The sequence below is a fragment of the Helianthus annuus genome, chromosome 8, assembly GCF_002127325.2.
Source record: "Helianthus annuus cultivar XRQ/B chromosome 8, HanXRQr2.0-SUNRISE, whole genome shotgun sequence".
Classification (NCBI taxonomy): Eukaryota; Viridiplantae; Streptophyta; class Magnoliopsida; order Asterales; family Asteraceae; genus Helianthus; species Helianthus annuus.
Genome location: NC_035440.2, coordinates 10,073,285 through 10,097,895, shown reverse-complemented (window position 1 = coordinate 10,097,895; position 24,611 = coordinate 10,073,285). Strand labels below are relative to the sequence as shown.

At 36.7% G+C, this 24,611-nt stretch overlaps 1 protein-coding gene and 3 long non-coding RNA genes across 17 annotated transcripts; all 4 read left to right on the top strand.

Annotated features, from left to right (window-relative positions):
* The first annotated feature begins 9,401 nt into the window (after positions 1–9,401).
* LOC110872016 lies at positions 9,402–12,019 on the top strand. The gene is made up of 7 exons (XR_002554057.2): positions 9,402–9,884; positions 9,985–10,022; positions 10,294–10,361; positions 11,169–11,231; positions 11,335–11,587; positions 11,738–11,828; positions 11,915–12,019. It is a non-coding gene; the product is annotated as an uncharacterized LOC110872016 (long non-coding RNA).
* Positions 12,020–12,131: 112 nt separating this feature from the next.
* LOC118481169 (7-dehydrocholesterol reductase-like) lies at positions 12,132–12,741 on the top strand. Its single transcript, XM_035976418.1, has 3 exons — positions 12,132–12,242; positions 12,335–12,461; positions 12,542–12,741. The coding sequence occupies exons 1-3, from the start codon at positions 12,132–12,134 to the stop codon at positions 12,700–12,702; spliced, it is 399 nt and encodes a 132-aa protein (XP_035832311.1). The 3' UTR covers positions 12,703–12,741.
* A 253-nt stretch (positions 12,742–12,994) lies between these two features.
* On the top strand, positions 12,995–14,413 carry LOC110870813. The gene is made up of 2 exons (XR_002553257.2): positions 12,995–13,777; positions 13,856–14,413. It is a non-coding gene; the product is annotated as an uncharacterized LOC110870813 (long non-coding RNA).
* Positions 14,414–16,316: 1,903 nt separating this feature from the next.
* LOC110872015 lies at positions 16,317–22,097 on the top strand. Of its 14 annotated transcripts, none has more exons than XR_004864638.1 (17): positions 16,317–16,555; positions 16,637–16,749; positions 16,991–17,047; positions 17,207–17,393; positions 17,617–17,860; positions 17,949–18,023; positions 18,141–18,590; positions 19,418–19,522; positions 19,780–19,904; positions 20,018–20,074; positions 20,130–20,214; positions 20,300–20,383; positions 20,700–20,890; positions 20,952–21,077; positions 21,148–21,257; positions 21,329–21,476; positions 21,568–22,097. It is a non-coding gene; the product is annotated as an uncharacterized LOC110872015 (long non-coding RNA). The 14 variants fall into 14 exon arrangements; XR_004864646.1 differs by lacking the exon at positions 16,637–16,749 and having other exon boundaries at positions 16,318–16,555; positions 18,141–18,190; positions 18,443–18,590; XR_004864642.1 differs by lacking the exon at positions 16,637–16,749 and having other exon boundaries at positions 16,318–16,555; positions 18,141–18,375; positions 18,443–18,590.
* The last annotated feature ends 2,514 nt before the right edge of the window (positions 22,098–24,611 follow it).

Below are 24,611 nucleotides of genomic sequence, written 5' to 3'. Positions count from 1 at the left end.
TTTACCTTTGTAGGGAGTGGAATAGTGAAGGCAATCTGGAGTTGGAGTCATATAATCAGTGGCTCTCGTATCACCGGTCCAATCGGGAGTATCTTCTGTAACATGGCACTTGGCATGAAAAGCCTTGACTAAGGAGTCATCCAAGGCTGGAGATTGAGTGGCATACGAGCGAAGACCTGGACATGCCGAAGCGTAGTGGCCGTATGTGTAGCACAATTGACAGCGAGGTTGGCGGTTGTTGTTACTACGGCCCCTGCCCCGAGAAGAGGAACCACGATATGAACTATGACTCCGGCTTTGCGATGAAGAATCACGTTTGCCTTGAACATGAAATGCAGCAGGAGGTGTGGTCGTGCCATGAAGATTTTGGGTGAACAACTCATGGCTTTCTGCCTGGGCAACGAGGTCACGAAACAAAGGTGCCGGTTTGATATTTCGAATAACGATGGAGAAGCTCTCATAGGAAGGACCAAGCCCTAGAAGAAACCAATGTAACTTGTCTGTTTCGGCAACCGGATGACCGATTGCAGGAAGCTGTTCACAAAGGAGTTTGAACTTGCGGGAAAAATCCGTAACCGAGGACGTGCCCTTGGTAAGCTGTTGAAGGGAGTCACGTAGAGACTGAACGCGTTCAATAGACGCGTTGCTATAGGTATTTTCAAAAGTAATCCAGATCTGACGGGCACCGGTTATGCCAAGAACTTCTGTGGCTGCCTCCTCGGTTAAGGAAGAAAGGAGAAGGAGGGCAGCCTTTTGATCTGCAAAAAGCCAAGTGGCATAATCTGGGTTGGGCTCGGTTTTGTGATCGGAAGTAGTAACGGTTTCGGAGGGTGGGGAAGAACCATCGATATGAGCAGAGAGTTTGTGAAGTGCCATTAAAAGGGTCATGTGGTTGCGCCATATAAGAAAGGTAGAAGAGGAGAGTTTGACAGGAGAAAAGTGATTGGTATAGGTGTTATCGGAAATTTGGGTTGCCATGAGAATTCCCAGGAAAGAAATTAGAGAATGAAGGAAAGGAGGAAACAGGCTGATACCATGTGAATAAATCAACCTCCAATGATTTGGAGAGGTTGGGAAAGTATTATTTATAATCGAGGAATTACAAAAGTCTCTTCCATAATTACGGAGAGTCATCTTCTCTCACCAATCTTCTCTCACCAAAAGCAAGGAAATGAATAATCACATTTAATACAAAATAGTTACAAATTATTTTCTCTAATAATCCAAGTACATATAATTTAATGATTAAAGCCTATTCATTGGTTAATCGATTCAAGGATTCAGTTGAGCTCTTCCTCAAAATGCCTCACAAAGTTTTAGCTTCTTTTAACACTATGATATCTGTGTATTCTAGAAACAGAGATTTGAATAAGGCTCTTGAGCTCTTGAAGCAATAAAAGAAGAAAGAGATATTGTAACATGGAATTCAATGATCTCAGGTTACATCCCCAACAACCAACTCGAAAACGCGTTGCATTTGTATAAATCAATGCACGGATCAAGTATAAAAGGATCTAGATCAACTTTTTCTAGCTTGTTTCATGCATGTTCATGCCTCGGGTCTCTTCAAACCGGAAAATTACTTAATGTACTAAAACACCATTAACATCGAATGTTTATGTGGGAATGATGTGGTCTAAAATATACATATTTTATATCATTATTCCTACACTTTTGAGTGGCTTTATAGTTGTTTTTTATTAAAATCCACTCGTAATTGGTTCAGGGTTGAAGTTTGGTGATTATAACAAAAAAATGGAGCTTAAACGAGTAAAACGATTAAATTATTTGTAATAAAAGAAAAAATAAACACGAAGACCTTATAGTTGAAAAACTAAGTTTACATTTGAAAAATAAATTAAATTAATATTGGTGAAGATGTAAACAAGTTTACGTGAGTTATAGTAAAGTGAATATTAAATTATTTAATGAGCTTTAAATGTTATTAATATTTCTTTGATTGGGCTTGGTTAGAATTGGGAGGCAACTATTAATTAGTGGAGGTGCATGTTCCATATATACACGGCAGAAAAGGGGAGCAACAAATAGGGATTCTTTTTGGATTATTTTCGATCAGATAGTGGGCCAAAAGAAAAGGTAATATTAAAGCCATGCAGGTCACGACAACAGCATGTTTGGGTCTTGAATTGTTTGATTTTATTTGGGCTTTGAAACAAGGAGTTAAGGGAATGCTAGTAAAACCCTATTGGAGCATTATATATGGACGTGAATTAGAGACTTGGGGGACGATTTTTTTCGAAAACAACAGGACGAAATTGAGAGGAGTTTGACGGCAGCGAGAGGCAGACGAAAAAGCATATACGGCTGGCTTTTGGACGCAAGAAAAAAAAAGAGTGAAGACTTCAAGAAAAATAGATTAAAGTTCATTGCTTTTATTCGGGTTAGACTTGTTTTATTGTTTTTCAGTTTATTCGAACGCGATACAATGAACATGTTTTCTAAATTAGTAGTCTTTAAATTTATTTTTGTTTCACTTCTTACTATGAGTAGCTAAACTCTTATGGTTGCCTAGGGTTGATGAACTAGATGATTGTTTAATTGATTAACTTTTGGTTTTGAATGAATGTGATGATTTATAAGTTATAATTTTTTAACCTGATTCTAACTATTTGTGTGTTGGTATTGATTGGCTTAATAATTTATTTGTTGGTCCATTGCTCTAGATACTTAGAAATATACTTTAGAGGCGGGAGTCAGTCTAGGTTGTAATCTTTCGGTCTAGACCTTGAAAGTGAGAAATCTAATTCAAGTTTAATAATTATTAAAACCAATTAATTAAAACGTGCAATCTTTTCTAGAGGTGAGAAATCTAATCTAGAATTGCTAGGTTATTAGCTGGACGTTGTTTGGCAGTTTGGGTGGCCGATAACTCGGGTTCATCTGTTTATTCGCGTCTAGAGTTTCCTAGGGTCTCGGTGTTCTTAGTTATTTCTGCTTCATAATTTGAGGGTTTTAGTAAATAAATTACTTTATACCTGATAGTTGTGGGACTTGGTGGTCGATAACTCGAGTCAGTCCATTTTAGCACTTCATCACTTGTCATACTGTCAGGTTCGGTTTACCTTCCGGGGATTTATCGGGTTAGGCAGAGTCTTCATTCAGAACCAAGGTTAGGATTTTATTCATGAATCTAGGGATTCTTGCCTAGGTAACCTATTTTTCTCATACTTGAGTTCCAGTCCAGTCTCTAGTTGTTTACGCTTGCTGCTATTTGGTCGTCTATTTATTTTAATTGCTTTTTAGTTTAAAAATATTTTTCTCAAGACAGAACCAATTTATTAGGCTAGGGCTCGATAGAGGTTTAGTATCAAGAGTCGCTAGATTATGTCCACGGTTCGATACTCGGACTTACTTGTTTTACTACTTACGACCGGTACACTTGCCGGTAGTGTGTGGTTTACGGGTTTTTCCAATTTTTAAAACTTGTTGAATTTAATTAACTCATATTTCACACATCAAGGAACTTCATTAGTGGATATGTACGCCACATGCGGGAGTGTAAATGATGCACGGTTATCTTTTATCCGCATCGTGAATCCGAATGTGGCTGCATATACAGTTGTTAGGTCTACCAATTTGTACACTACCAACGTTTTTATCCGCATCGTGAATCCGAATGTGGCTGCATATGCAATTGTGTCCTAAGTTATTATCATCTTTTTTGGTGTATCCTTATTTTAAATTTTGCTTTTTTTGTTTGTTGGAATGAAGTTGGTGTTATCCGGATGGATCATGTCCATGGCAATATATTTTCGCATGCGTTTCATGCTTTCGACTTGTCAATTATCACAAATCATAACATAAATGTGAATTAGTATAAACATCAACCGATACAAAGATGATTAATTGGTAGTTCTCAAGACTCAAGGCCTCAACAACTTAAGAACTTATTTATGGTTCACATAGTAGAGACTACTTCCTAGAAAGTTTCTATTTTACACCTATATTACAAATCATTAAAAGATGTAATAACTAATGTGTTTTGAAACATGCCTTTTCCATTTTCACAATAAATTCTCTTTGGGTTCTTCAATGAGATCACATTGTCACGGGCCAAATGTTTGAAGGTCGCAATGCTGCTGCGCTGGGCTTGAACGCTTGGTTACTGGCTAGTCCTGGACTTTGTCGGGGGATGGAGTCAGTGTCAATGAAGAGGTGTACGTGCCTAGTCGTGCAAACGACGAACGCACCACTGGTCGAGAGCTGGCGCCGCTCTCCTGATGAGTCCAAGGCAGGACGAAACCAGTGACCAAGGCTGTAGAAGGCGCTAGGCGCTAATCGGGCGGTGAGGTACCGCCTAGGGATTAATCGGAATGGGATTTTTATATGTATTTTTACAAAATTATATATATACACACAATAATATAAAAATAATACTTCAAAATTCACATAAATACTTCAAGTTTCAAATAGTATGGTTCAATTTTGACCGATTTTGACCAATTTTGACCAACTTTGACCGATTTTTACCGATTAAAATAGTCCGATTACACTGATTTTTACCGCCTAGGAGCCGCCTTTGACCTGGGCCGATTAATTGGCCGATTTGCTCAAAATTAGGCTAACACCCACCGATGACCGCCTTTTCTGCAACCATGCCAGTGACAAGCGTGATGGATTGGCTGTCCCCGGGGACTTGGGGACGCCACACGGGGCTCGGAAACTAACCCCATGACAACTTGGTATCAAAGCAGAACGATTCTCGGATACTTTGGAACGTGACTCTTAACCAAATGAGCTTAACATCTAGAGTATGGTTGCGCAGTGGTGGTGGGAGAAGACCAAATATGGGTTTGCTTTGGCAAAGGTCTTTGTACTCCGCGAGTATGGGATCGTGAGAGCTGCTCAAGTATAGTTGCAGTGAAGCCCTCCATGTTATGTTCAAAAATATACGGTACAAGCAGCGCCGTAAAAAGGGAGTTTTGTGAAAGCTGCTACAATCCTCCAGGTACCCATATGCCTGGAAAAACGGTGAACATCGGCACCGACGGACAAATCCGATGCAGGCGGACGTCAGCGCCACATAAAACCAAGATTGACGTACATATTGAACATGCACGAAAGAAGATCATTATTGTTGTGCTTCCGGGTGTCCTACCCTCCCAAAGTGAATCATGCTCAACATAAGAAGGTCATGCATTGTCAAGTATGCGAGCTGATATGGGACGGCTAGCATGCACGAGGACGTGCATGAAATGGTGGTAGGAGAGTGTCACGGGTCAAATGTTTGAAGGTCGCAATGCTGCTGCGTTGGGCTTGAACGCTTGGTTACTGGCTAGTCCTGGACTTTGTCGGGGGACGAAGTCAGTGTCAATGAAGAGGTGTACATGCCTAGTCGTGCAAACGACGAACGCACCACTGGTCGAGAGCTGGCGCCGCTCTCCTGATGAGTCCAAGGCAGGGCGAAACCAGTGACAAGCGTGATGGATTGGCTTGTCCCCGGGGATGCCTCACGGGGCTCGGAAACTAATGTAACGCTCCGCGTTTCCATAACCTTCCTAATTTAGAAATCGAGACTTAAAAATATATTTTTAGAAGCTTGCCTCTTTCAAAAAAAATTTAATCCGTTGTAACGTCGAGAAATCTTTAATCCTTAATTATTCGTTATAATTATTCATTATTTTAATTAATTAATTTTGCTATTTAAAAGTTATTTTTATAATAAACTAAGTTAGTCTCGTTAAATCTTAAAGTTAGTAAACTAACTTAGTTAGTTTGTTCTATAAAATTAGCTTCCTCTTTTAAACTATATAACTTGGTTAATTAAAGTTCAGGAGTAAATTATGTAGTAAATGAAAATATATGAGTTTTAATTCTGAAAAATAAATAAATAAAAAAGAATGCTGACTGCAGGGATTGAACCCGGGTCAACACCTTCACAAGCACACGCACAAACCAGCTGGGCTGGGTCTTGACATCGAGCATAACCCGGCTCCTAATTCATTTAAATCATCGTTAAAGCAATTCATTAGCCCAACCCTATGTATTTAAGTGTAGTCAAACAAACCCTAAGGGGCTGTTTGGCAACATCTGAACCAATAAGTGCTTAATGAATAAGAGGTCTGAATGGGTAAGAGGGTCTGAATGAGTAAGTGCTGAACCAGTAAAGTGCTGTTTGGTTCCATATCTGAATGACAGTGTAAAATGACATTTTTACCCCTCCCCACAAAATAAACCCTTTATAGATTTTTTTTCTATAAAACCCAATATCATCATCATTCATCAGTATTCATCACCCCCCCCACCCCTTCCCCTTTCTCTCCCTACCTGCAACACCGCCACCGCCATCATCATCATCATCTCCACCAGCGGTTCACCACCACAACACCCACCACCGGAGCTTCTAGCTGGAACCGTTGCACCTCCACAACACCCACCACCGCTTCACCACCACAACACCTACCACCGATCTGAGTTCAACAACAACACCCACCACCGCTTGAATCAGAGCTGAGTTCTGTTCCAGATTCGGTGTTGAGAGAGAGGACGGAGCAGTTGAAGCAACGTGCTTGAATCAGAGCTGAGTTCTGTTCCAGATTCGTCCTTTTGATGTTCAACTGATAGGTAATTAAATGATTTGAGTTGAAATGTAATAGTATATAACCTGAATTGAAGAACGAGTCAAACGATGAAAATTTGAGTTTCGATTGTGGAGGTGGGCGGCGGCGTTCGGTGGTGAGGAGAGGGGTGGGGGCGGAGGTCTGATGAGAGGTGAAAGGTGTTCGGTGGTGAGGAGAGGGGTAGGGTTTCTTGGCTGATGAGAGGTGAAAGGGGTAACAATTGTCTTTTTTTTTTCATTCAGCATGTTCCAGCCCCTGAATGATTCAGCACTGAATCATTAAGAGGTTTGCCATTAAGAGGAAGAACCAAACACCTTCACCTCTGACCGAATCAGAGGTGGACCTCTGAATGGTTTCATTCAGAGCCAACCAAACAGCCCCTAAAATTCTATTCTTTTCTTTCAGCCGACACCCATCCCCCTCCTCCTTCTCTGCGAATTCCGGTCACCGTAATGGATATCCGGCCGCTCCTCGTCGATAACTCAACCCAGCCACACCATCACTCTCTCACAACAAACCCGACTCAACGCCTCCTCAACTCATTTCGCTCACCACTCATTCCCTCCCTCACCCCTGCTCGACTGAACGGCCAACCACCACCGCTCTGGTGGTGGCTCACAACGGCGCGAGAGAGAGAGAGAGAGAGAGAGGGAGAAGATGCGAGAGGAGAGTGAGACCGAGAGGAGAGAGAGGCTGAGAAAGTAGTTGACGACGGCAGAACCGGCGCGTAAGGCGGCGGAGATAATGCCTCGACTGTCCGACGACGGCTCCGACAGCCGTGGTTCTTCCGGTTCGATGTTCGGGTTGGTCAAACTCCGGTCAACATCAGCCTCAGGTTCGCTTTACGGTTCAGTTTCAGTTCGAGTCTTGTTCATTTCAGATCCAGGTTAGTTTTTAGTTCAGGTTTCGTTTTGATTTTGCTTGATTTAAGATCCGGTCGGTTTCGATTTAGTCATTTATTCGATTCGTATGTTGTTTCCAATGTGGTTCAAGCTTTGGTTCGGGTTTTGTTCATTAAGTCTCAAATTGGAGTTTCCTTCTAAACAGGTTCACGAGGTTCCGTTTCGACTTCGATGCGGATTCGGGTCTTAGTCAAATCACTGGTCAAACTCAGTCGACACGCCACTCGGTATAATGGCGCGTATTTTAATTAGATGGTCTCGTGTTTATTTATTGTATTCTTATCGCGAACCCAAACTTTAAATAAATGGTATTTATAAACATGCGTAGAATTATATGATTATCTTGTTGCGATTATTGTTGCGTTTTGGAAAATATATCGACACGTTAGTTGTCGGGATCGTCCAAAAACAGAGGAAACTCTGCCCAATTTTCGTTAAAACAATAAACATATACTTTATAGTCAAACCACTAATAAAATCGTATCGGTTTCGAATAATTTTTATAACCATAGATATAAAGGCATATTTATTTTTGACAACACTTCTACAATACTCTTGATAGATTTAACTCAGAATTTTTACATAAACTATGTATAATAAATACATACTTTTATATCATCAGGTTATACTCTAAATTTTCACTTTGAATCCTCCGTCATAATTTTTGCTTACTTTTACGCCCCCATTTGCCCATATAGGGTGACCTCGGTGTTCCATCCTTCTAACCTCATACATTCGTTGACACTTGGATAATCGGATGACTTAGCAATTATGTGAGTATACTCGATCCCTTTTTCCCCTTTACACTTTGGGATGCAACATGTATAAAATTATGCAAACATCTTTAAACTAAACAAAACATACTCAATCCTTGTACAAACATGAAACTAATGTGCTTTACTTATGATTCTTGTATGCTCTATTTGAACGATTTGGAACGTATATGCTCATTAACTTTGCTAGCCCACCTTAACATTTATAGCGCTATAGGATTTACGGACCGCCCGTTAAACTTGGGGTATTGTTAAGTTAAACATTTACCATCACGCTATCAATTGGGATTAGGTTATTTTATGCGTTGGATTCTTGGGTTTGATCATAGTGTACGCCAAAATTGCATACTAGTAATTCACATATTATGAATCATGTTGGATTTGAGCCTTTTTATTCTATTATGCTATGTAAACAAACTTGTATACTCGCTCACGCTTTTGCATTGAAACTCTATTTTAATACATGTTGCAGGTTGATTATTGAAGTATGGATGAATGATGAAACAAGTTTAGGGTGGACTAGATACACACCTTTAATCTATTTATCTTTTAATGTTATGTTATTTGTTGAAACAATGTTGTATTTTGTTTTGAATATTGTATGACAATTTAGCACTTGCAATGAAATTTGAATTTAATTAAATATTGTCACATAGTGTTATGAAGTCTCTAGCAATCTACACACACTTCGTCTCATCCCGATGTTTCCGCCATCGCTTGGGGTGTGACAACTAACCCCGTGACAACATGCTAACAAACATATTGACCCAGTGGGTTTAAATGTGTGATCTATCCAACACTCATATTTGGGCTTAGATAGTTAGATCCATATACAAGAACATAAAAATAAAACACACATTACTATCTCTCTATTATAATAAATCAAAGTATGAAAATCCCATGTGTCAACACCACAAGATCCCTCTCTTATCTCTCTCCTATGTGTCATTTTCTAGAAATTTTCTTTTTTTTTATTCCTATGTGTCAATTTCTAAGATTTTTCTATTTTTTTTAATTAAACCTAAAGCCTGAATTTTGGGGGGACCCAGCTCTTAACTCATCACGTGAGTGTGCAGATGAAACCAAAACTCATTTCAAATTTCAAATTTCAAATTCAGTTTTGTCTTTCTTCATTCTCTATCAAAGTAGGTTTCTGGATCTACTCTCTTCCCAATTCACACACCTCCTCCATGGAAGTGTCGAAGATCAATTGGAAGATGATTGCCAAAGTAATTGGCAAGTGAAGTATCTGACGCATATTCTGGTCGAACTCACCAACACCGTCATGGAAGTTACATACGATGTTCTTCTCCTTCACCTTCTCCTTCACCCCTTCATACCTGAAACCCTATCTGAATTTTGGGGACCCAGATCGGTTGGTTTTCTGTTCCTCGGAGATTACATTATCGCTTCTGATTCCCATTTTCTTTCTTACTCTTCAACATTCTCTACAAACCCTAGAATCCAACGTTGTTCATCCTGTTGCTTTTGTTCAATAAATATCCTCAATCTTTCACCAAATCAAACATTCTGAGACACTTTTCACAAACCCTAAATACCTACACCAAGCATTTGTGTCTTCTTCGATTCATTTGCTTTTTATTCGATTCATCATTCAGTTATTTAAGGTTTGTATTATGTTATTTGTGTTTAGGGTTTTACTTTCTGTTAACTAACTATTTTTTCGTATTTTAATCTGCAATCTTGATGGATTAGTTTTTTTATCAGGGTTTTGCTATCCCTCTTCAATCTGTTACCGCCAGAAGGTAAGTTAATGTTCTCCATTCGTTTGTTATTTTCTTTTTAATTTGCCATCTCTTAATCCACCCATTCATCTCTTCAACGATTAAGGTTTTTGTTTCCCTCTTCTTAATGTTGCTACATTTAAGGTTGTTTTTTCGATATAATTTTTACCTTACTTATTTGTGTTCCCAATTTGTATTGTATTTGTAGTACAAGATTGTTGTTTTGGCCGTGAATCTTACGGCATAAGTGACATCATGTTATGTTTTAATTAAATAATCTTGGTATTTGCAGCTTTTTTTTCCGTGGAGCCATGGCGATTCTGCTGGTTCATGTTGTAACTGGCAAGTCATCATTTAACAGTAATTTCTTATACCTCTCATATACAAATTTAAATCATTAAAAATTAGCATGCTTAAGGTTTTTTATTTTCCAAACTGTATTTCATGAATTTTGCTGGTGTCATACTTTATTTTGCATCATCATTGTTGTTTATGTTCTGTTCTTGGCCATTCTCACACCAACCCTCATTTCTAAGACCTAAACATCATATGTGTTTTTTATTGTTCAACCGATGGTTCTTTATTTTTAATTGAAAGCTCAAAAATCCCATAATTGATTCTAGATAATATATGTCAGTAGACAATTTATGATTACAAAGGGCAATTTAGTCATAGTGTAGGTTGAGGTTTTGTACATTTCTGGTGAAGTTAAAACTAAAGGGCATTTAAAAGCCTAATGTGATCCATATGCTAATCATCAATATGTTCTCTGTAGTCGGGTTCGGTTTTATTTTTTGTGGTAGTTGGTCGGGTCCCAAACTGGTTTTTGGTCCATCTCCAATGATTGAATTAAAAGAAAAAAGAACAGAAAGCTATACCCATATTACAAGAACAAGTATAACCTTAACTACACTATCATAACTATCGATATACGATAACAACGTGTTATCCATGTAAATCCGAAAATATGATTTTTGTGATATCTACAAACCCAAAAAGTTGGTACAACACATGATCTTATTGTTGTACGCTACCTTAATCTTGGACTTACATTGCCAACTATTAGTTTGAAAGGTACCTGTTTAAGTTTATTTAGATAAAGGTTTTCCGTCATATATGTGTCAGCTTTGGGGCTTTTATTGTATTTCAATTGTTTGTGTTTTGTAGTGTTAAACCGCTCACATGGATCTCTGCATTTTTCTTTGAGTGGTGGTTGGTTCGTTGAATCAGGTTTACCTCTTGCCTTCAGTATGCTACTTATTTCGGGTGGTCGGGTAAGGTTGTGAACTAAAGGCACTTATAAGTTGATCCTACATAACTGTTTGTTTTATAGGAAGATTCAGCTTTTCATGGGCGGCAAAACCAAACCCCAAATCTCATTTTAAATTTCAACTCACAAGTCACAAAAAGACCACTACACACCACGACTCAAATTCTCAAAACCAGTCATTCAAGATCTGCTTTATGTGCTCAACTTCTAGAGAGAGAAACCGATGAACGAGAAGTTGATACAGCGGCTGGAATCTGCCGTAGCACGGCTGGAATCATTATGTCTTCCTTCGTTCTTCCGATCCAACAACCATCAGGTTTGTGTTTTTGAATCTGAGTATCCATGAGTTTTGGAACAATAATTACGATTTTTGAGGTCTACGGTTTCAATATCCATGAGTTTTGGAACAATAATTACGATTTTGAGATCTAGGGTTTCATAACTCACCAAATCGGGCATCGTGTAGTTTATAGTGAATCAAGTCTGCAAAGATAGGTGGCTACGGAGAAGAGTTCCCAGCGGTAGATGGTGATTGAGGTATGTTCCGACAAACTGAGGTATGTTCGGCGACCTCCTTTTGATTTGTTTAGGTCACACGCTTTAGTTTTTGAATCTGATGTTTGTGTTTGTTTTAAACTTGCAGATCTAGGGTTTTACTTTAATTTTTGGATTTTATTTAACTACAATTCGTGAACCAAATCGGATAAATGCAAGTGAAAAGGAGAAGCTCAGCGCAAAGCTGGATCTACTTGAGGTAATATACTAATTGCTTGCATACAATTCAGGTTTTAGCCAGATCATGCACACCCTACTAATAACATAGCATATGCCATCTGGTATGTTTGTTGGTATCATAGGGCATGGAATTGTATCCCCGAATTGGCAAGAACTTTGATATCAAAGTTTTCACAAACTGCAGATTTGGGATGATGTCATGGGCTGTTCTTGCTGTCACGTATTGCATAAAGCAGGTAAGCAGCCCAAAAACATTAACATCGGTTTCTTGGATATTACATGCGTAAATTTCTGAAACGGGTTGATAAGCTAGCAATGTGTAATCCAGTATGAAACAAACGGCAAAGTAGCAGACTCCATGCTTGTAAATACCGTGTTGATGTTGGTTTACGTTACAAAATTCTTTTGGTGGGAAGCTGGGTGCTGGAACACAATGGATATTGCACATGATCGAGGTATGTATGTTAGTACGTATGTATTTTGCTGTCATGTTTTTTCATCATATTCTTACAATATATATTGATTACATTGGCAGCTGGATTTTATATCTGTTGGGGATGTTTGGTTTGGGTTCCTTCTATATATACTTCCCCTGGCATGTACCTTGTCAACCATCCTGTTAGTCTCGGACCGCAGGTGATTTTTTTTATAAATGAAATTAAAAAAAAAGTATTTTTTATACAAATAAAGGTGTAGAAACTAGAAACTGGGATTATTGGTTGGGGGGAAGCTCCAAGCAAGGTAATTTCTTTTTATGCTGATGTAAGACCTCACTTATATACCGGTTCTGGTTGAGATGACTCATTTTCTTATTTTTGTCAAAACCACGACGGGTTGTATTTCCAACGAACACTTTTTTCTAGACTTGGCAAACAGGTCGGGTTGGGTCATGGGTCAAAACGGGTTCGGGTCAAAACAGATCAATTAGAAAAAGGTTGTTTTGGTTCGGGTCGGAACGGTTCGGGTCAAAACGGGTTCGGGTTAGGTCGGGTCAGATTTTTTTTTTTTGAACAATCACATAGCCTAGAACATTCAAAACTTGCTCGATAATGAATCATTAAGTAGAAAGAAATCACCACTAGCTGTACTTGATTCCACAATACTAAATGCAACATTAAAACTACAGCAATATCGATTTGGGGTAATTTCAAAAAAAAAAAAAATGATTTCAATTACCTTTTCAAACAATATTTTAACCTAAAATATCAACCTCTTCAACTCAGCATCACAACTTATTGTTAAGAAAATGCAATGATAAAAAAATGGTCAAATCACTTCCACAAAGTTGTGTGTCAAGCACATGGATACATGGAGAATGCAAGTTGTGGGTTTTCAAATAACCATCAAATTCTCTTCTTCTTCTTCGTTTATCACTCAAATGACAACCAAGAAGGTGATGATAATGGTACACCAGTGTCAGTGTTCGGAGTTTAATGGTGATGGAGGTTCACGCCGAAACGAAACGATTCGATTCGAAACGGTACGGGTCGAAACGGTTCGATTCGAAATGGTACGGGTCGAAACGGTTCGATTCGAAACGGTACTGGTCGAAATGGTTCGCGTCGAAACATTCGCGTCGAAATGGTTCGCGTCGAAACGTTTGCCTCGAAACAGTTGCATCATACAGAATATGGTTTTGTGAAGGTCTTTCTTTATGATTACTCATTAACTCCTTTTTTTCAGCTTATGAAACCAGATATCTTTGAGTTTATTGAGAAGAATAACTTGCAGAAATGATAACCGCAAGAGTAGAAGAGACCTTCAGCAGCAAGTAAGAACCATAGGGTGACGTTACAATTCTTTTTTTCTTGGTGAATGTTGGTTAATTGTTTTTTTTTCCTTCTAATAGGTCTATGTTCAATGGTCATGTGCAACTGTTGCAATGGGTCAAGCTGATTGATGCTACTGAAGCAAGTGTGTTGTCCGGCTCACCTATACCCGCCTTTTTATACTTTAATTTTCCTTAAGTAAATGATGTTTTTTTAATCTTTTAATTATGAATATTTACTTTTACATTGTTGCCACGTGTATGTGTGTTTGTAGGATGTGGTCAAATGGGTTAACTATGTGTTTAAATGGTAAAGCGGTTTGGAAAATGACTCATCAGCTTACAAATATGTTAATCCAACAGTAAATAAAGGACAAAGAAGATAGGTTGTATGGGATGGAGGTGGAGGCACAAGAGAGTTCTCATATGGGATAATGTATCTATATTCATGTGTTTATATTCTACCTTAAAAAAGTGTACATATACACACCATATGTTATTTTTTTTAAACTTGATGGCCTAACTTATTGACTGTCCTATGCTTTAAAAGGTGTGAGCGGTTTCAGAAAGCTTATATGTGAGGATAGAGTATTTCACGTATGTGAGACGTTTGTATTTATAAAACTAATGGTTTCTCTACTTATCGTATTTTAACTTTTTAAATTTTTACACACTGATGAGATTAAAATATTAAACTAAAAAGAAAACTTTATATAAAACCAAAAAAGGTTTATGTAAAATCAAAAGAAACCTAAGTCTCAAGGATTACTCATATATAAGTAGCTCATACATAAGATATAAGTAATCTGTACATATTAACAAAATTGATTTGGGTCATTTTAGAATTTAGAGTGGTAATCTTTACATATCTTAAGAATTAATCATTTTGTGCTGTATTCTTTCTTAACGAGTCAAGTGGAAAAAAACGACGCTTAAAATGAAACGGGTCGAAAGTCATTTAAAATATAATGAGTCAAGTGGAAAAAAATGACGCTTAAAATTTCTTTTGTAAATATATTTTTTTAACACAACCCATAACCCGTGAAGCTCACGGGTATATAACCTAGTTACTATATATAACAATTTCCTATAAATTAGACATATTTGTGATGTTATTTACTATACTGCCACACAACAGTGAAATAGGTTTTCCCTTGCACAGTTTTTCTAGCCATGTCGTTGATGAACCTTAACCACTGTCGGGTGCTGGGTTTCCACTTTTGGCCAAAAAATTGATAGAAACCAAAGTTGCTGGAAGTTTTGGAAACCATAGTCGGGCGTTAACACCTCAGCCGGCTGCTGGGCTTCGATCTATCGTTACCGCCACCCACCTCCGGCCATTCTCTCTCTCTCTCTCTTCTATATTCAACCAGATCTGAACCCAACGTCGTCGATGGTCGTTTGTGTCACAATAGACCACCTAAATCCAACGCAAAATAAACATGCAGCCCGAATCCACAACCAAATCACAACCGCTGATCTAGGTTTAGAATCCACCATCAGGAAGACCCGCTAAAAATACTCTCCCTTTCTCTCTCTAGATACTTTCAACCTCTCTCCCTGACACACATGTATGTGCCTTGGTTTCTTGTGCCATGCGAGAGTAGCAGCGTTTGGTGGTAGTCGGTGGTTGAGTGGGTAACCATCGCATAAACGGAATTTTTTTTTTCCGGTGAGAACTCTTTGAAGTTGAAATAGTTGAAAAGAGTGAGATTTGAAAGGTGTATTTGGAGAGATGTAAAAGGCATTGGAACAAAGCAAACTGCAAAAGTAATCAATTGTTTGCAGCTTTTTTTTTTTTGAACGGCAAATTTGGATCACTGACGGACCACTGAAGTATCATCGTGCTACCAGCGAAACCACCCGATCATATCTATCTCACACCAATTGAGGAGGAAACCCATTAAATATGGGAAAACCCCCCTTTGTGGGAATCGAACCCACGACCTATTGGTTCTAAAGCCTTATCTCACCCCCAAGATGTCACGAGGCTATAACGCCATGGACAATTTTTTATTTTAATATTTTAAAAATCAAGTTTTGTATCTGCTTCTCTTTCGCCTTTGATCTACCATCTGGCTGGCCCTTTTTTGCTTTGTTAAATATTATTTAGATAATTATTAAAGAAAAAAAAAATGTTGGGATAGGTTCGAGGTTTTAAACAACCAAAAAAATAGAGTAAGATATTTTTCAAGTATGTTGTTTTAGTGGTTTTAAATACTCAAATCTAAAATAAAAAATTTTATCAACTTGAATTTTTAACAGCTTATTTTATAACGTTTTGAGTTCCTGTGTTTTAGTGGTTTTAACCACTTGAGTCCAAAATCAAAAATATATAAATAACAAAATCAAAAATACATAAATAAGTGTATTAGCATACAAATTACTAAGAATATAAGATCTTTATATAATTATCCGATTGTTTTAATTTAGTATTTAAATAGTATCTATTATCTATATTAAAACAAAACAATTTTGGCCACTTGGCATAATTTTAATCCACTAATTGCCACCTGGCAAGTTAATACTCCTCTCAATATTGATTTGAGCGGCAATTGTTCTACTATCTTTTCCCTCACACGCTCTGTTCTTTCATCCGCTCCCCTTCAAACCCTAAATCTCATCCCGTCACGTTTTCTTTTCCTCAGAAACCATGTTGCTTTCTTTCTCCTTTTCTTTTCCTGTCTCATCTATCGGAACAACGATCTCACCCGTTACCGTCTTTCTCCATCTCTTTACCAAAACCCTACCTCTGAATCTGAAGGAATCAAGCAACATCAGGTATGTTAATCTATAATCCGTTGATGATTACATTGTAATGTATGTTAATTTTCTTATGGTCCATATAAGTTCGTATTCTAGGGTTTTGAAACAGTCGCACTAAATCCTCTAGCCGTTTCTTATCATCTCTCTCATGAAATCGATCAACATCAATTAGATTAAATCAAATGAACCCTTCCTGTCAATTCGATCAGGTATTTTTTTTCTACAGATCTACATATAATTTAAAGTTGTTCAATATTTAAAACCCTAAACTTCAATGTTGTGTTTGATTCCGTTTTAAACCTTAGTTTCTTTCTCGGTATATCTTAAAACAAAGATCTAAAACCGAACGAAAGTAGATATAAAATCGTAATTTCTTTCTTAGTTTTTTTATTTATTTTGTTTAAACAAGATGCTTATTCTTTAAAGTTGCTTCATAATCATTATTTGCAGTGGAGGTTTGCAAAAGCTAAAGCACAAGTCTCTATGAATGCTCAGACAACACAAATGGTGGTTTGTTAATGCTTATTGTTTTTGTAAATAACTATTTGTGGTTACATTATGTGCTTGTGTTACATAGGAACCATAAAGGACTTATCTGATTGCATTGTGAATACTGGAAAAGTGTTCTAAATGACATTCTAATTACTGATTGTTTAATATATGTAGAGTCAATTGTTTTCTCTTGGAGCTGATATATCTTATATGTTTGGACATGTATTAGGTCTGGCCTCAGAATTCTACGTCCAACAATCTACTTGGAGTAAGTGTCAGGCTCCTCAAATGCCTTACGCAATTCAGAGGTCATCGTTACTGGTCCAAGTTTTAACCAATCTCCCATGATGTTACCCCGAAGGTAAATAATCTAGCCGATTTTTACATGTGAGCACAAGTTAATGAAAAATTAATTGTTGTCGTATATATCATCACTTCATCGGTAGATGCATTTGTTAACGGTCAACATATAACGGGTCAAAACGTGTACTTTTGGTACAGATTATTTTCTATAGAATTAGTATGCCAAATATTCTGATTAGAATGATTTAGCATGTTCTTGACCAATAACTCTCTTTGTGCAGAGGACAATGCTCACTTTATCAATGTATTTCTCGAGTGCTTGAAAACGGAATCTTCTTTACCTGGTGGTGCTGCTGAAAGAACAGATGCCGCAAGAAAAAACCTATGTATATATTTCGATTTCAACACTTCCTTCGGTTGATAAGAAGTTAGAGATGCCAATATGGGTGGGTTGGGTAACGGGTCACTTTTCACTACTGGCCGGGTCTTTATCCTCAGAATTACGCAGTCGTGCCACTATCCCAGGTCTCATAATATAATATTAAGGTTCTGTTTATATTAATTATAGACGAGAAACATTTTATTTATTGATGATTCCTGTTTATTTCTGTAGATCATGTGTATAAAGCTGTTGATGTGTTAACAACATCCAATGACTCAGTTTACAACTGGTGTTATGGCTCCTCAAGTAATTATACTTGTGATTGTTCAATCCATTTCTCTTTTAGTGGGTCAATCTGGGTTATGTTTTCCCATTTAGTATATTAATATCAGAATTCAATAGCTTGAGTCCTTTTTGTTACAGGTACAAAGATCATTCTCAAATGCATATGAGAATGGAATATCTTAATCCAAGTATGTATCTTCTCATATTTATATTTGTTATAAACAAGTAATTGTTTACTAGGTAGTCAAAGTCCTAAGGCGCGAAAGGCCCGCCTGCCAAAAAAGCACACACCCGAGACAAATAAAACGCAATATTAGAAAATAGTATGTGTGTTTGTAATAGGGATGGACAATTGACTCAGGATCTGCCTCTGGTAATATAAGTCTTCAATTATTTATTAAACTTTTTTTCATTTACTGATCACATATTTCTGCTTACAGGTTAGTGCATATTCATCTTTTGCAATAATTGGGTGTGGTCTTGGTTATGAGCAACAAAAAAAGAGGGTAGACCTTGCTACAAATGAACTGTTGGTTACAAATTGCACCCATGATTTCATTGGTACCCTTGATTACATCTTTTACTCAGGTACATCTTTAAAGTTTTCTATTCGTTTTTTTTTTGGCCTAAAGTTGTAACTATTAGATATTGGATTTCTGATGGCCTGAGAAGTTCTTATTTACAACCACCACCATCAAGTCTCTGTTAATGGAGTTATATTTTTAGCATTTTTCTTGGATTCTAATGATGTTCCTTGGGGTAAGGGATTTCCAATTTTTTTATATTGCATCTTAAAAGCGTAACCCTTTTGTAATTTGTGGGCTCAATGACAATCAACGCCGGTTCGGGCTGGAACGAGTAACTTTTAGTTTCGTTTTTTATAGAGGTGGACCTTCTCAAGCAAATATACTTACCATATATCTATATTAGCTTGGTATAAAGCTAATAAAATACTCGTGACTTGATCATGCTTAATATTGACTGTTTGCTCTTTTGAGAACTACTTAACATGGCAAAACATGTTATACATTTTGGTACATCAATTTTACATAATACACGTAATATATGTAATTTAATGCAGCATGATGTTATATGATATATGAGATATACTTTTTCAAATTGGTTAGTATTTTATCTTTAAACCCTTCCTCATCCGGCCGTTGCCGCCTTCCTAATAATAATAATAATAATAATAATAATAATAATAATAATAATAATAATAATAATAATAATAATAATAATAATAATAATAATAATAATAATAATAATAATAATAATAATAATAATAGTAACAATAATACCCTTCATATAATCAGTATTTAACGCCTGAGTCGCTAACTATTTGGACCTTATGCTTCTTTGAGCAGTTATTAACGGGGTTCACACTTTACCTACCTTTTGTTTTCTTATTTCAGTATGGACTTTGGAACTGGAAGAATCCGAAAGGTGAGAGGACAAACTGGGTATACATGAATATAGGCTTATTGATCAGAAGCTCTAAAAAGGCTGGAATTATGCAGGTCAGGGGACGTTGATTGTGACTATTTTTGTCATTCTTTTTTATCATATATTTTGATATTTTTATATAGCTGTAGTACAATGATTTGTAAGTGCCTTAGTTATTAGTATTTAGAAGGTTGTACAATTCACTACGTTTAAGTTATATGAATGTTTATATATGTCTATTGGCCAATGAGTATATAAAAAGAAGCAAAAGGTCTCGAGTCTTCAAAGTTATATTGTTGGAGACGATATTGTTTTCATTTTTCGATGACAGCAAATTTGATTAAGAGGAAAATCGAAGCTGGAGTTTACTGCAGGACAGTCGAAACAAGAGTTGGATTGTTGGAGATAGGTGTTTACTGGCTTCTTCAGCAGCCATGGCGATAGGAATGTTTTTAAGTAAGTTTTTTTTTTTTATCTTTTTTCGCATTTCATCTATATATTTTTAACTATGTATAGAAATGCAATACTTTATATTATTTTATTGTTAGTAACAAATCAAATTTATGCAGATAGCAAGAAAAGGTTTGGATGCGGCTGCACATGATCAACAAAGCATGAAGGGACTGGTATGTAAACTGTATATGTTTACCATTTTTATCTTGCAATTGATAACGAGTTTAGACATTTGGATTGTGATTTATCTTGCAACTGGAAAATTCGAAATTGGGTTGCTGTGGAGTCAGTTATTCAGCATCCGGTCCCACAGGTACACGCATTCCAAATAATTCCAATGTACGTGCAGCCCGATTATCTTTTACATAACTTGATTCGTTATGATTGACCGACCACAGGGCCATGTGAAGCGGAGAGTGTCATCAGGTGGGAAATATGTCTCAGTGAACCTTGGACCTGTTCGAGTCGTTTCTAAGGAACAGGTTATTTTCTTATATGTCCATTTGTTTAACAAGTCAAACGGGTCGAAAGTCAGAGAAAGTATAATTATAAAGCATACATCCTACTAAGCTGTTAAACGGGTCCTGTGCACGGGTGGGCGGGTTGAACCCGAACAGGACACAAAACCAAAAAAGTGCGGCACATGACCCCGAACAGACGTACACGACAAATCTATTCACGGGTTGACACGAACACGAGTACACGACAAATTAAGATTCTTATATTTATATTCCTTACTCCATGTAAGCTCAAAGTATCAAAAATTATATAAAGATCTGAAAACAATGGTTGGAACAGCTAACGGCAGCAGAACTCCAATCACACCATGCCAAGCCTTTTCGGTTGTTAATGGCGGTCAAGATCCGGGTCTGCAGTCCGGACGCGGAAGCATTGTCGGGTCGGATTGTGGAGGGATGGAGTTTACTAGAGAAGAAGTTGATGCACTGTTGAATACTAAGATCAGAACCAAAGATAAGTTCAATCTTAAGGTGGGTATTAATTTTAATTTGAAGGGTGTTTTTTGCAGTGTTATGATGATAATTTTTGTAGTTTTTTAGGAAAAAAGTGAGATGATGATGGATTATGTTAAAAAGCTTTAGAATGTGTGTAAGATGGTATCAAGAATTTGAAGGGGGGATTTCTTTGAATCTGCAGAAACGAAATCCAATGATATGGGTATGTTTTTAATAATTTGATATTCAATCATACTGTTTTAGTTCCTAATTTTGATTCATGTGCTAAGTAGAGAGGCTAATGAATGAGAAGGAAGAAGAGCTGAACTCGATAATCGAGGAACTGCGAATGAATTACTCTGTTTTACAGGACAAATTCACGAAAGAAGAGGCCGAGAAGTTGGTATGATTCGAATCTTCATTGAATGCAAGTATCTGGTTAGTGATTACTGATATGGTTGATCTTGATTTCAGGCTGCAATTGAAGCCTTTTTTTTTGAAACGTACAATTGAAGCCTTAGTGGCCGAGAAGAATGCCAGGATGACAGCCGAAAGATCGCAGGCAGCCCTCACTGAAGATCTTGAAAAAGCTTTAAGAGATGATTCGAGCTCGAATCAAAAGGTTATCAGAAATGGATCTTGATTTTTTATTGATTTAAACTATGGCCAATAATCCATACCGGCAATTTGACCAATGAGTTTCAAACTTTCAGTTTCGTTTCCAAGGGCGATCCCGCTGGTACAATCGTCATATTTTACACTCAATTTCTGCTTACAAGGAATGAATGTTTCCCCTTTACGCTCATAAGCGGATTCGAGTAAATATCACTGGGATTGCTCTTGGAATTAATGTGCTTCCAGGCTCCATCCTCATAATCTTCTCATGCTTCAACCTCAACTTCAGCAAATTCAGGAGGAAGAGTGGAGTATCTTTCAGGCTTCCAAGGACCCCTCCCTTACAGCCATAAATATAAACACACACCTTGATTTTAACATGAAATTGCAACTCGAAGGCACATTCATTATTATTGAACTAAAGCAACTTTGATAAACCATAAAAAGAAACATTCGAATAACCAAAATGTATGGAAATATGATGTTACATGTAAAAAGCTTAATTCATACGTTATTTCATTTCGTTGCATTTTCCTTCTTCAGTCATGTATTTGAGTTGCAAATCGTTTGTAAATACTTCTATCTTAGGTAGTTATTTCAATGAAATGATGTCTCCATTAGAGATTTTTGAAGGACAATTTCAATTCGATAATTTGTGATACAATACTAATTAGCGGTTTACTTGGGCATTTTTAGTGTATGCTTTCTTAGAATTAATATTACTAATAAATACTATATTGAATTATTTATTTATATATATTAATAATAAATACTATGTTGATTTATTTTATATATTAAATTATTATCGAGATAATTCTTTTTAACCAACGGCATTGAATCTCATTTATTTATTGTTTCAACAAAACTATTATTTGTTAATGGTAAAAAAAAGAAGGCACCTCTTCAATAATTAAGACATACCTCAACCAAAGCATAGTTGTTTTATATACGTTTCTAAATATGATAAGTTTTATAATTTCAAATGAATAAAAAAATCGGGTTAAACGGGTCATGTGTTCGGATTCACATGTCTGAAGCAAATTTAAGGAGTGTGTCAAATTAATAAATCATTCGACCGGTTACTCTATAAGAGATAAAACTTATTCTAAATTAATAAATCTTTTTTTTTTTCAGGTGGAAAAGTGAGTCCCACTAGAAAGTGGTCATAATCTTGATGTTACGGACCTAAAAGTGCAAATATAATCCGTTGAGGTTTTCTTGGACCTAAAAGTGCAAATATAATTCAAACGATTGCTTCAATAAATTAAACTTATTCATTTGTGTTTTAGTTCACCCGCGAACCTCGCGGGTTCTTAAACTAGTAAAAACATATAAGCTTCATCTTCTGTTTTATTTTTTCTTTCACATTAGGTATAATATTGTTTTTTAAACGGAGTTGTTTTTTAAATACAGTATTTATGGTTTCAATTAATGTGAAACACGTGTCAAGGACATATCACGACTTTATTTTTTATTTCTTTCTCGGTTGTTGTAGCAAGTATAAAGTATCGGTAGCATAACGTACCGAACCAAATCGATATTGAACGAGTTCCCACCGTGTAGCGCGGGAGAACACCGCTAGTATACAATCATTCACCAAATTTAAAAAAAGCGCCATGTGATATTGTGATGTGCTCGTGTTTACCTTTACTTTTGCTTATTATACTTTTCCATTATGATCCATTTGTTATTATTATTATTATTATTATTATTATTATTATTATTATTATTATTATTATTATTATTTTGTTTATGTTGAGATATATTTTAGTTATTTGGTTTGTCTCACCTACAACAATAAAAGTACACATTAATTGAAATAATGCAAGTAATAATGTGTTGTGGTGGTTGTAAGTTGTAACTTTATAAATCAATTTAGGAGAGGATGAATATGATCTACCGAGAGGATTGGTCGTTACCTACGATAAATCTTGTTAACAACAAACCTACATATTTTTAGAACGGCTAATTCACTAAAGAAACACCAGTTCTAATTCGCATGGGATAGAACTAAAATGATAATCTCAACAAGGGGTTATTTTCTTAATCTCTTCTTCGATTAGTACAGCTTGAAGTGATCTATAAAACAAAAACACAATGAGCTCGTTACAAGAAGGAGAGATTGGGGTTCTTCTTGTAAATATCGTCCGGCGTGAAAATAAATATTGTTCAAAAGGGAATAAAACAGTGTGTGTATTTAGAGTGAGAGAGTGAGAAATCAGATCCTTAAACCTATAGTTGAAGATTGGTATTTATAGTCGAATGGTTAGAGAAGGATATGGGCTAATGAGCTCATGGGCTAGGCGTTGCTATCAAGGAATATCCATTTGTTCCCTCTGACACGACATGTAGTGTTTGCAGAGTTGGAGAGACGTTGGCGCACCGTGATTGGTTTACACGTGGCCTTTCAAATGTAATTGTTGTCGAGTCTGTCACCAGCTGTGAAAGCAGACCATGGAGTAGTGAATGGAATAAGCTGATTGATCACACGTCACTGATCATCGTGGGGATTGGTTGGGCAGGCACCTTGGAACATGCACCTTGCACGACATTTGGGAGCATACCCCTTTACTCACACAACCTCTAAATCTACATTTTTTGTCCACAAGAGGACTTGAACTCTTAGCACCCAAAAACAACCATTTTTTTAACACCTTAGAGCATTCACATCCTAACCATCAAATTATGTGAGGAGGGGTTTTTATATTATAAAGGGTATAAAAAGTGGTTGTGAGTAGAGGAGAGAGAAAATGTTACTGTTCATCTGTATATTTGGAGGGACACTGTTCACCCGTTATAATTTTTTATTATATTTTGAAAGTGGTTGTGAGTGGAAGTTAGAGAAAAATGTAATGATAATATTATTTAATTGAAAGGAGAGAAAAAGTATTTGTTTTTAGTGGAAATATAATGATATAGGAGTTGTTTTTTAGTGGGATGTATGTATAATTTGATGGATTGGATGTGAATGCTCTAACCAAACGCCCTCTAGTAACAACTAATGTACAAAAGTTGTAAATAAAACTTTCTAATTGCGAACCTCGCACTTTCTTCAAAGTTCTTGTTGACCTTCGACTTTCTAGGTTGGTTGTATTTTATATTTGGGATAAACACATAAACAACAGTTCGACAAGCAAAGCTA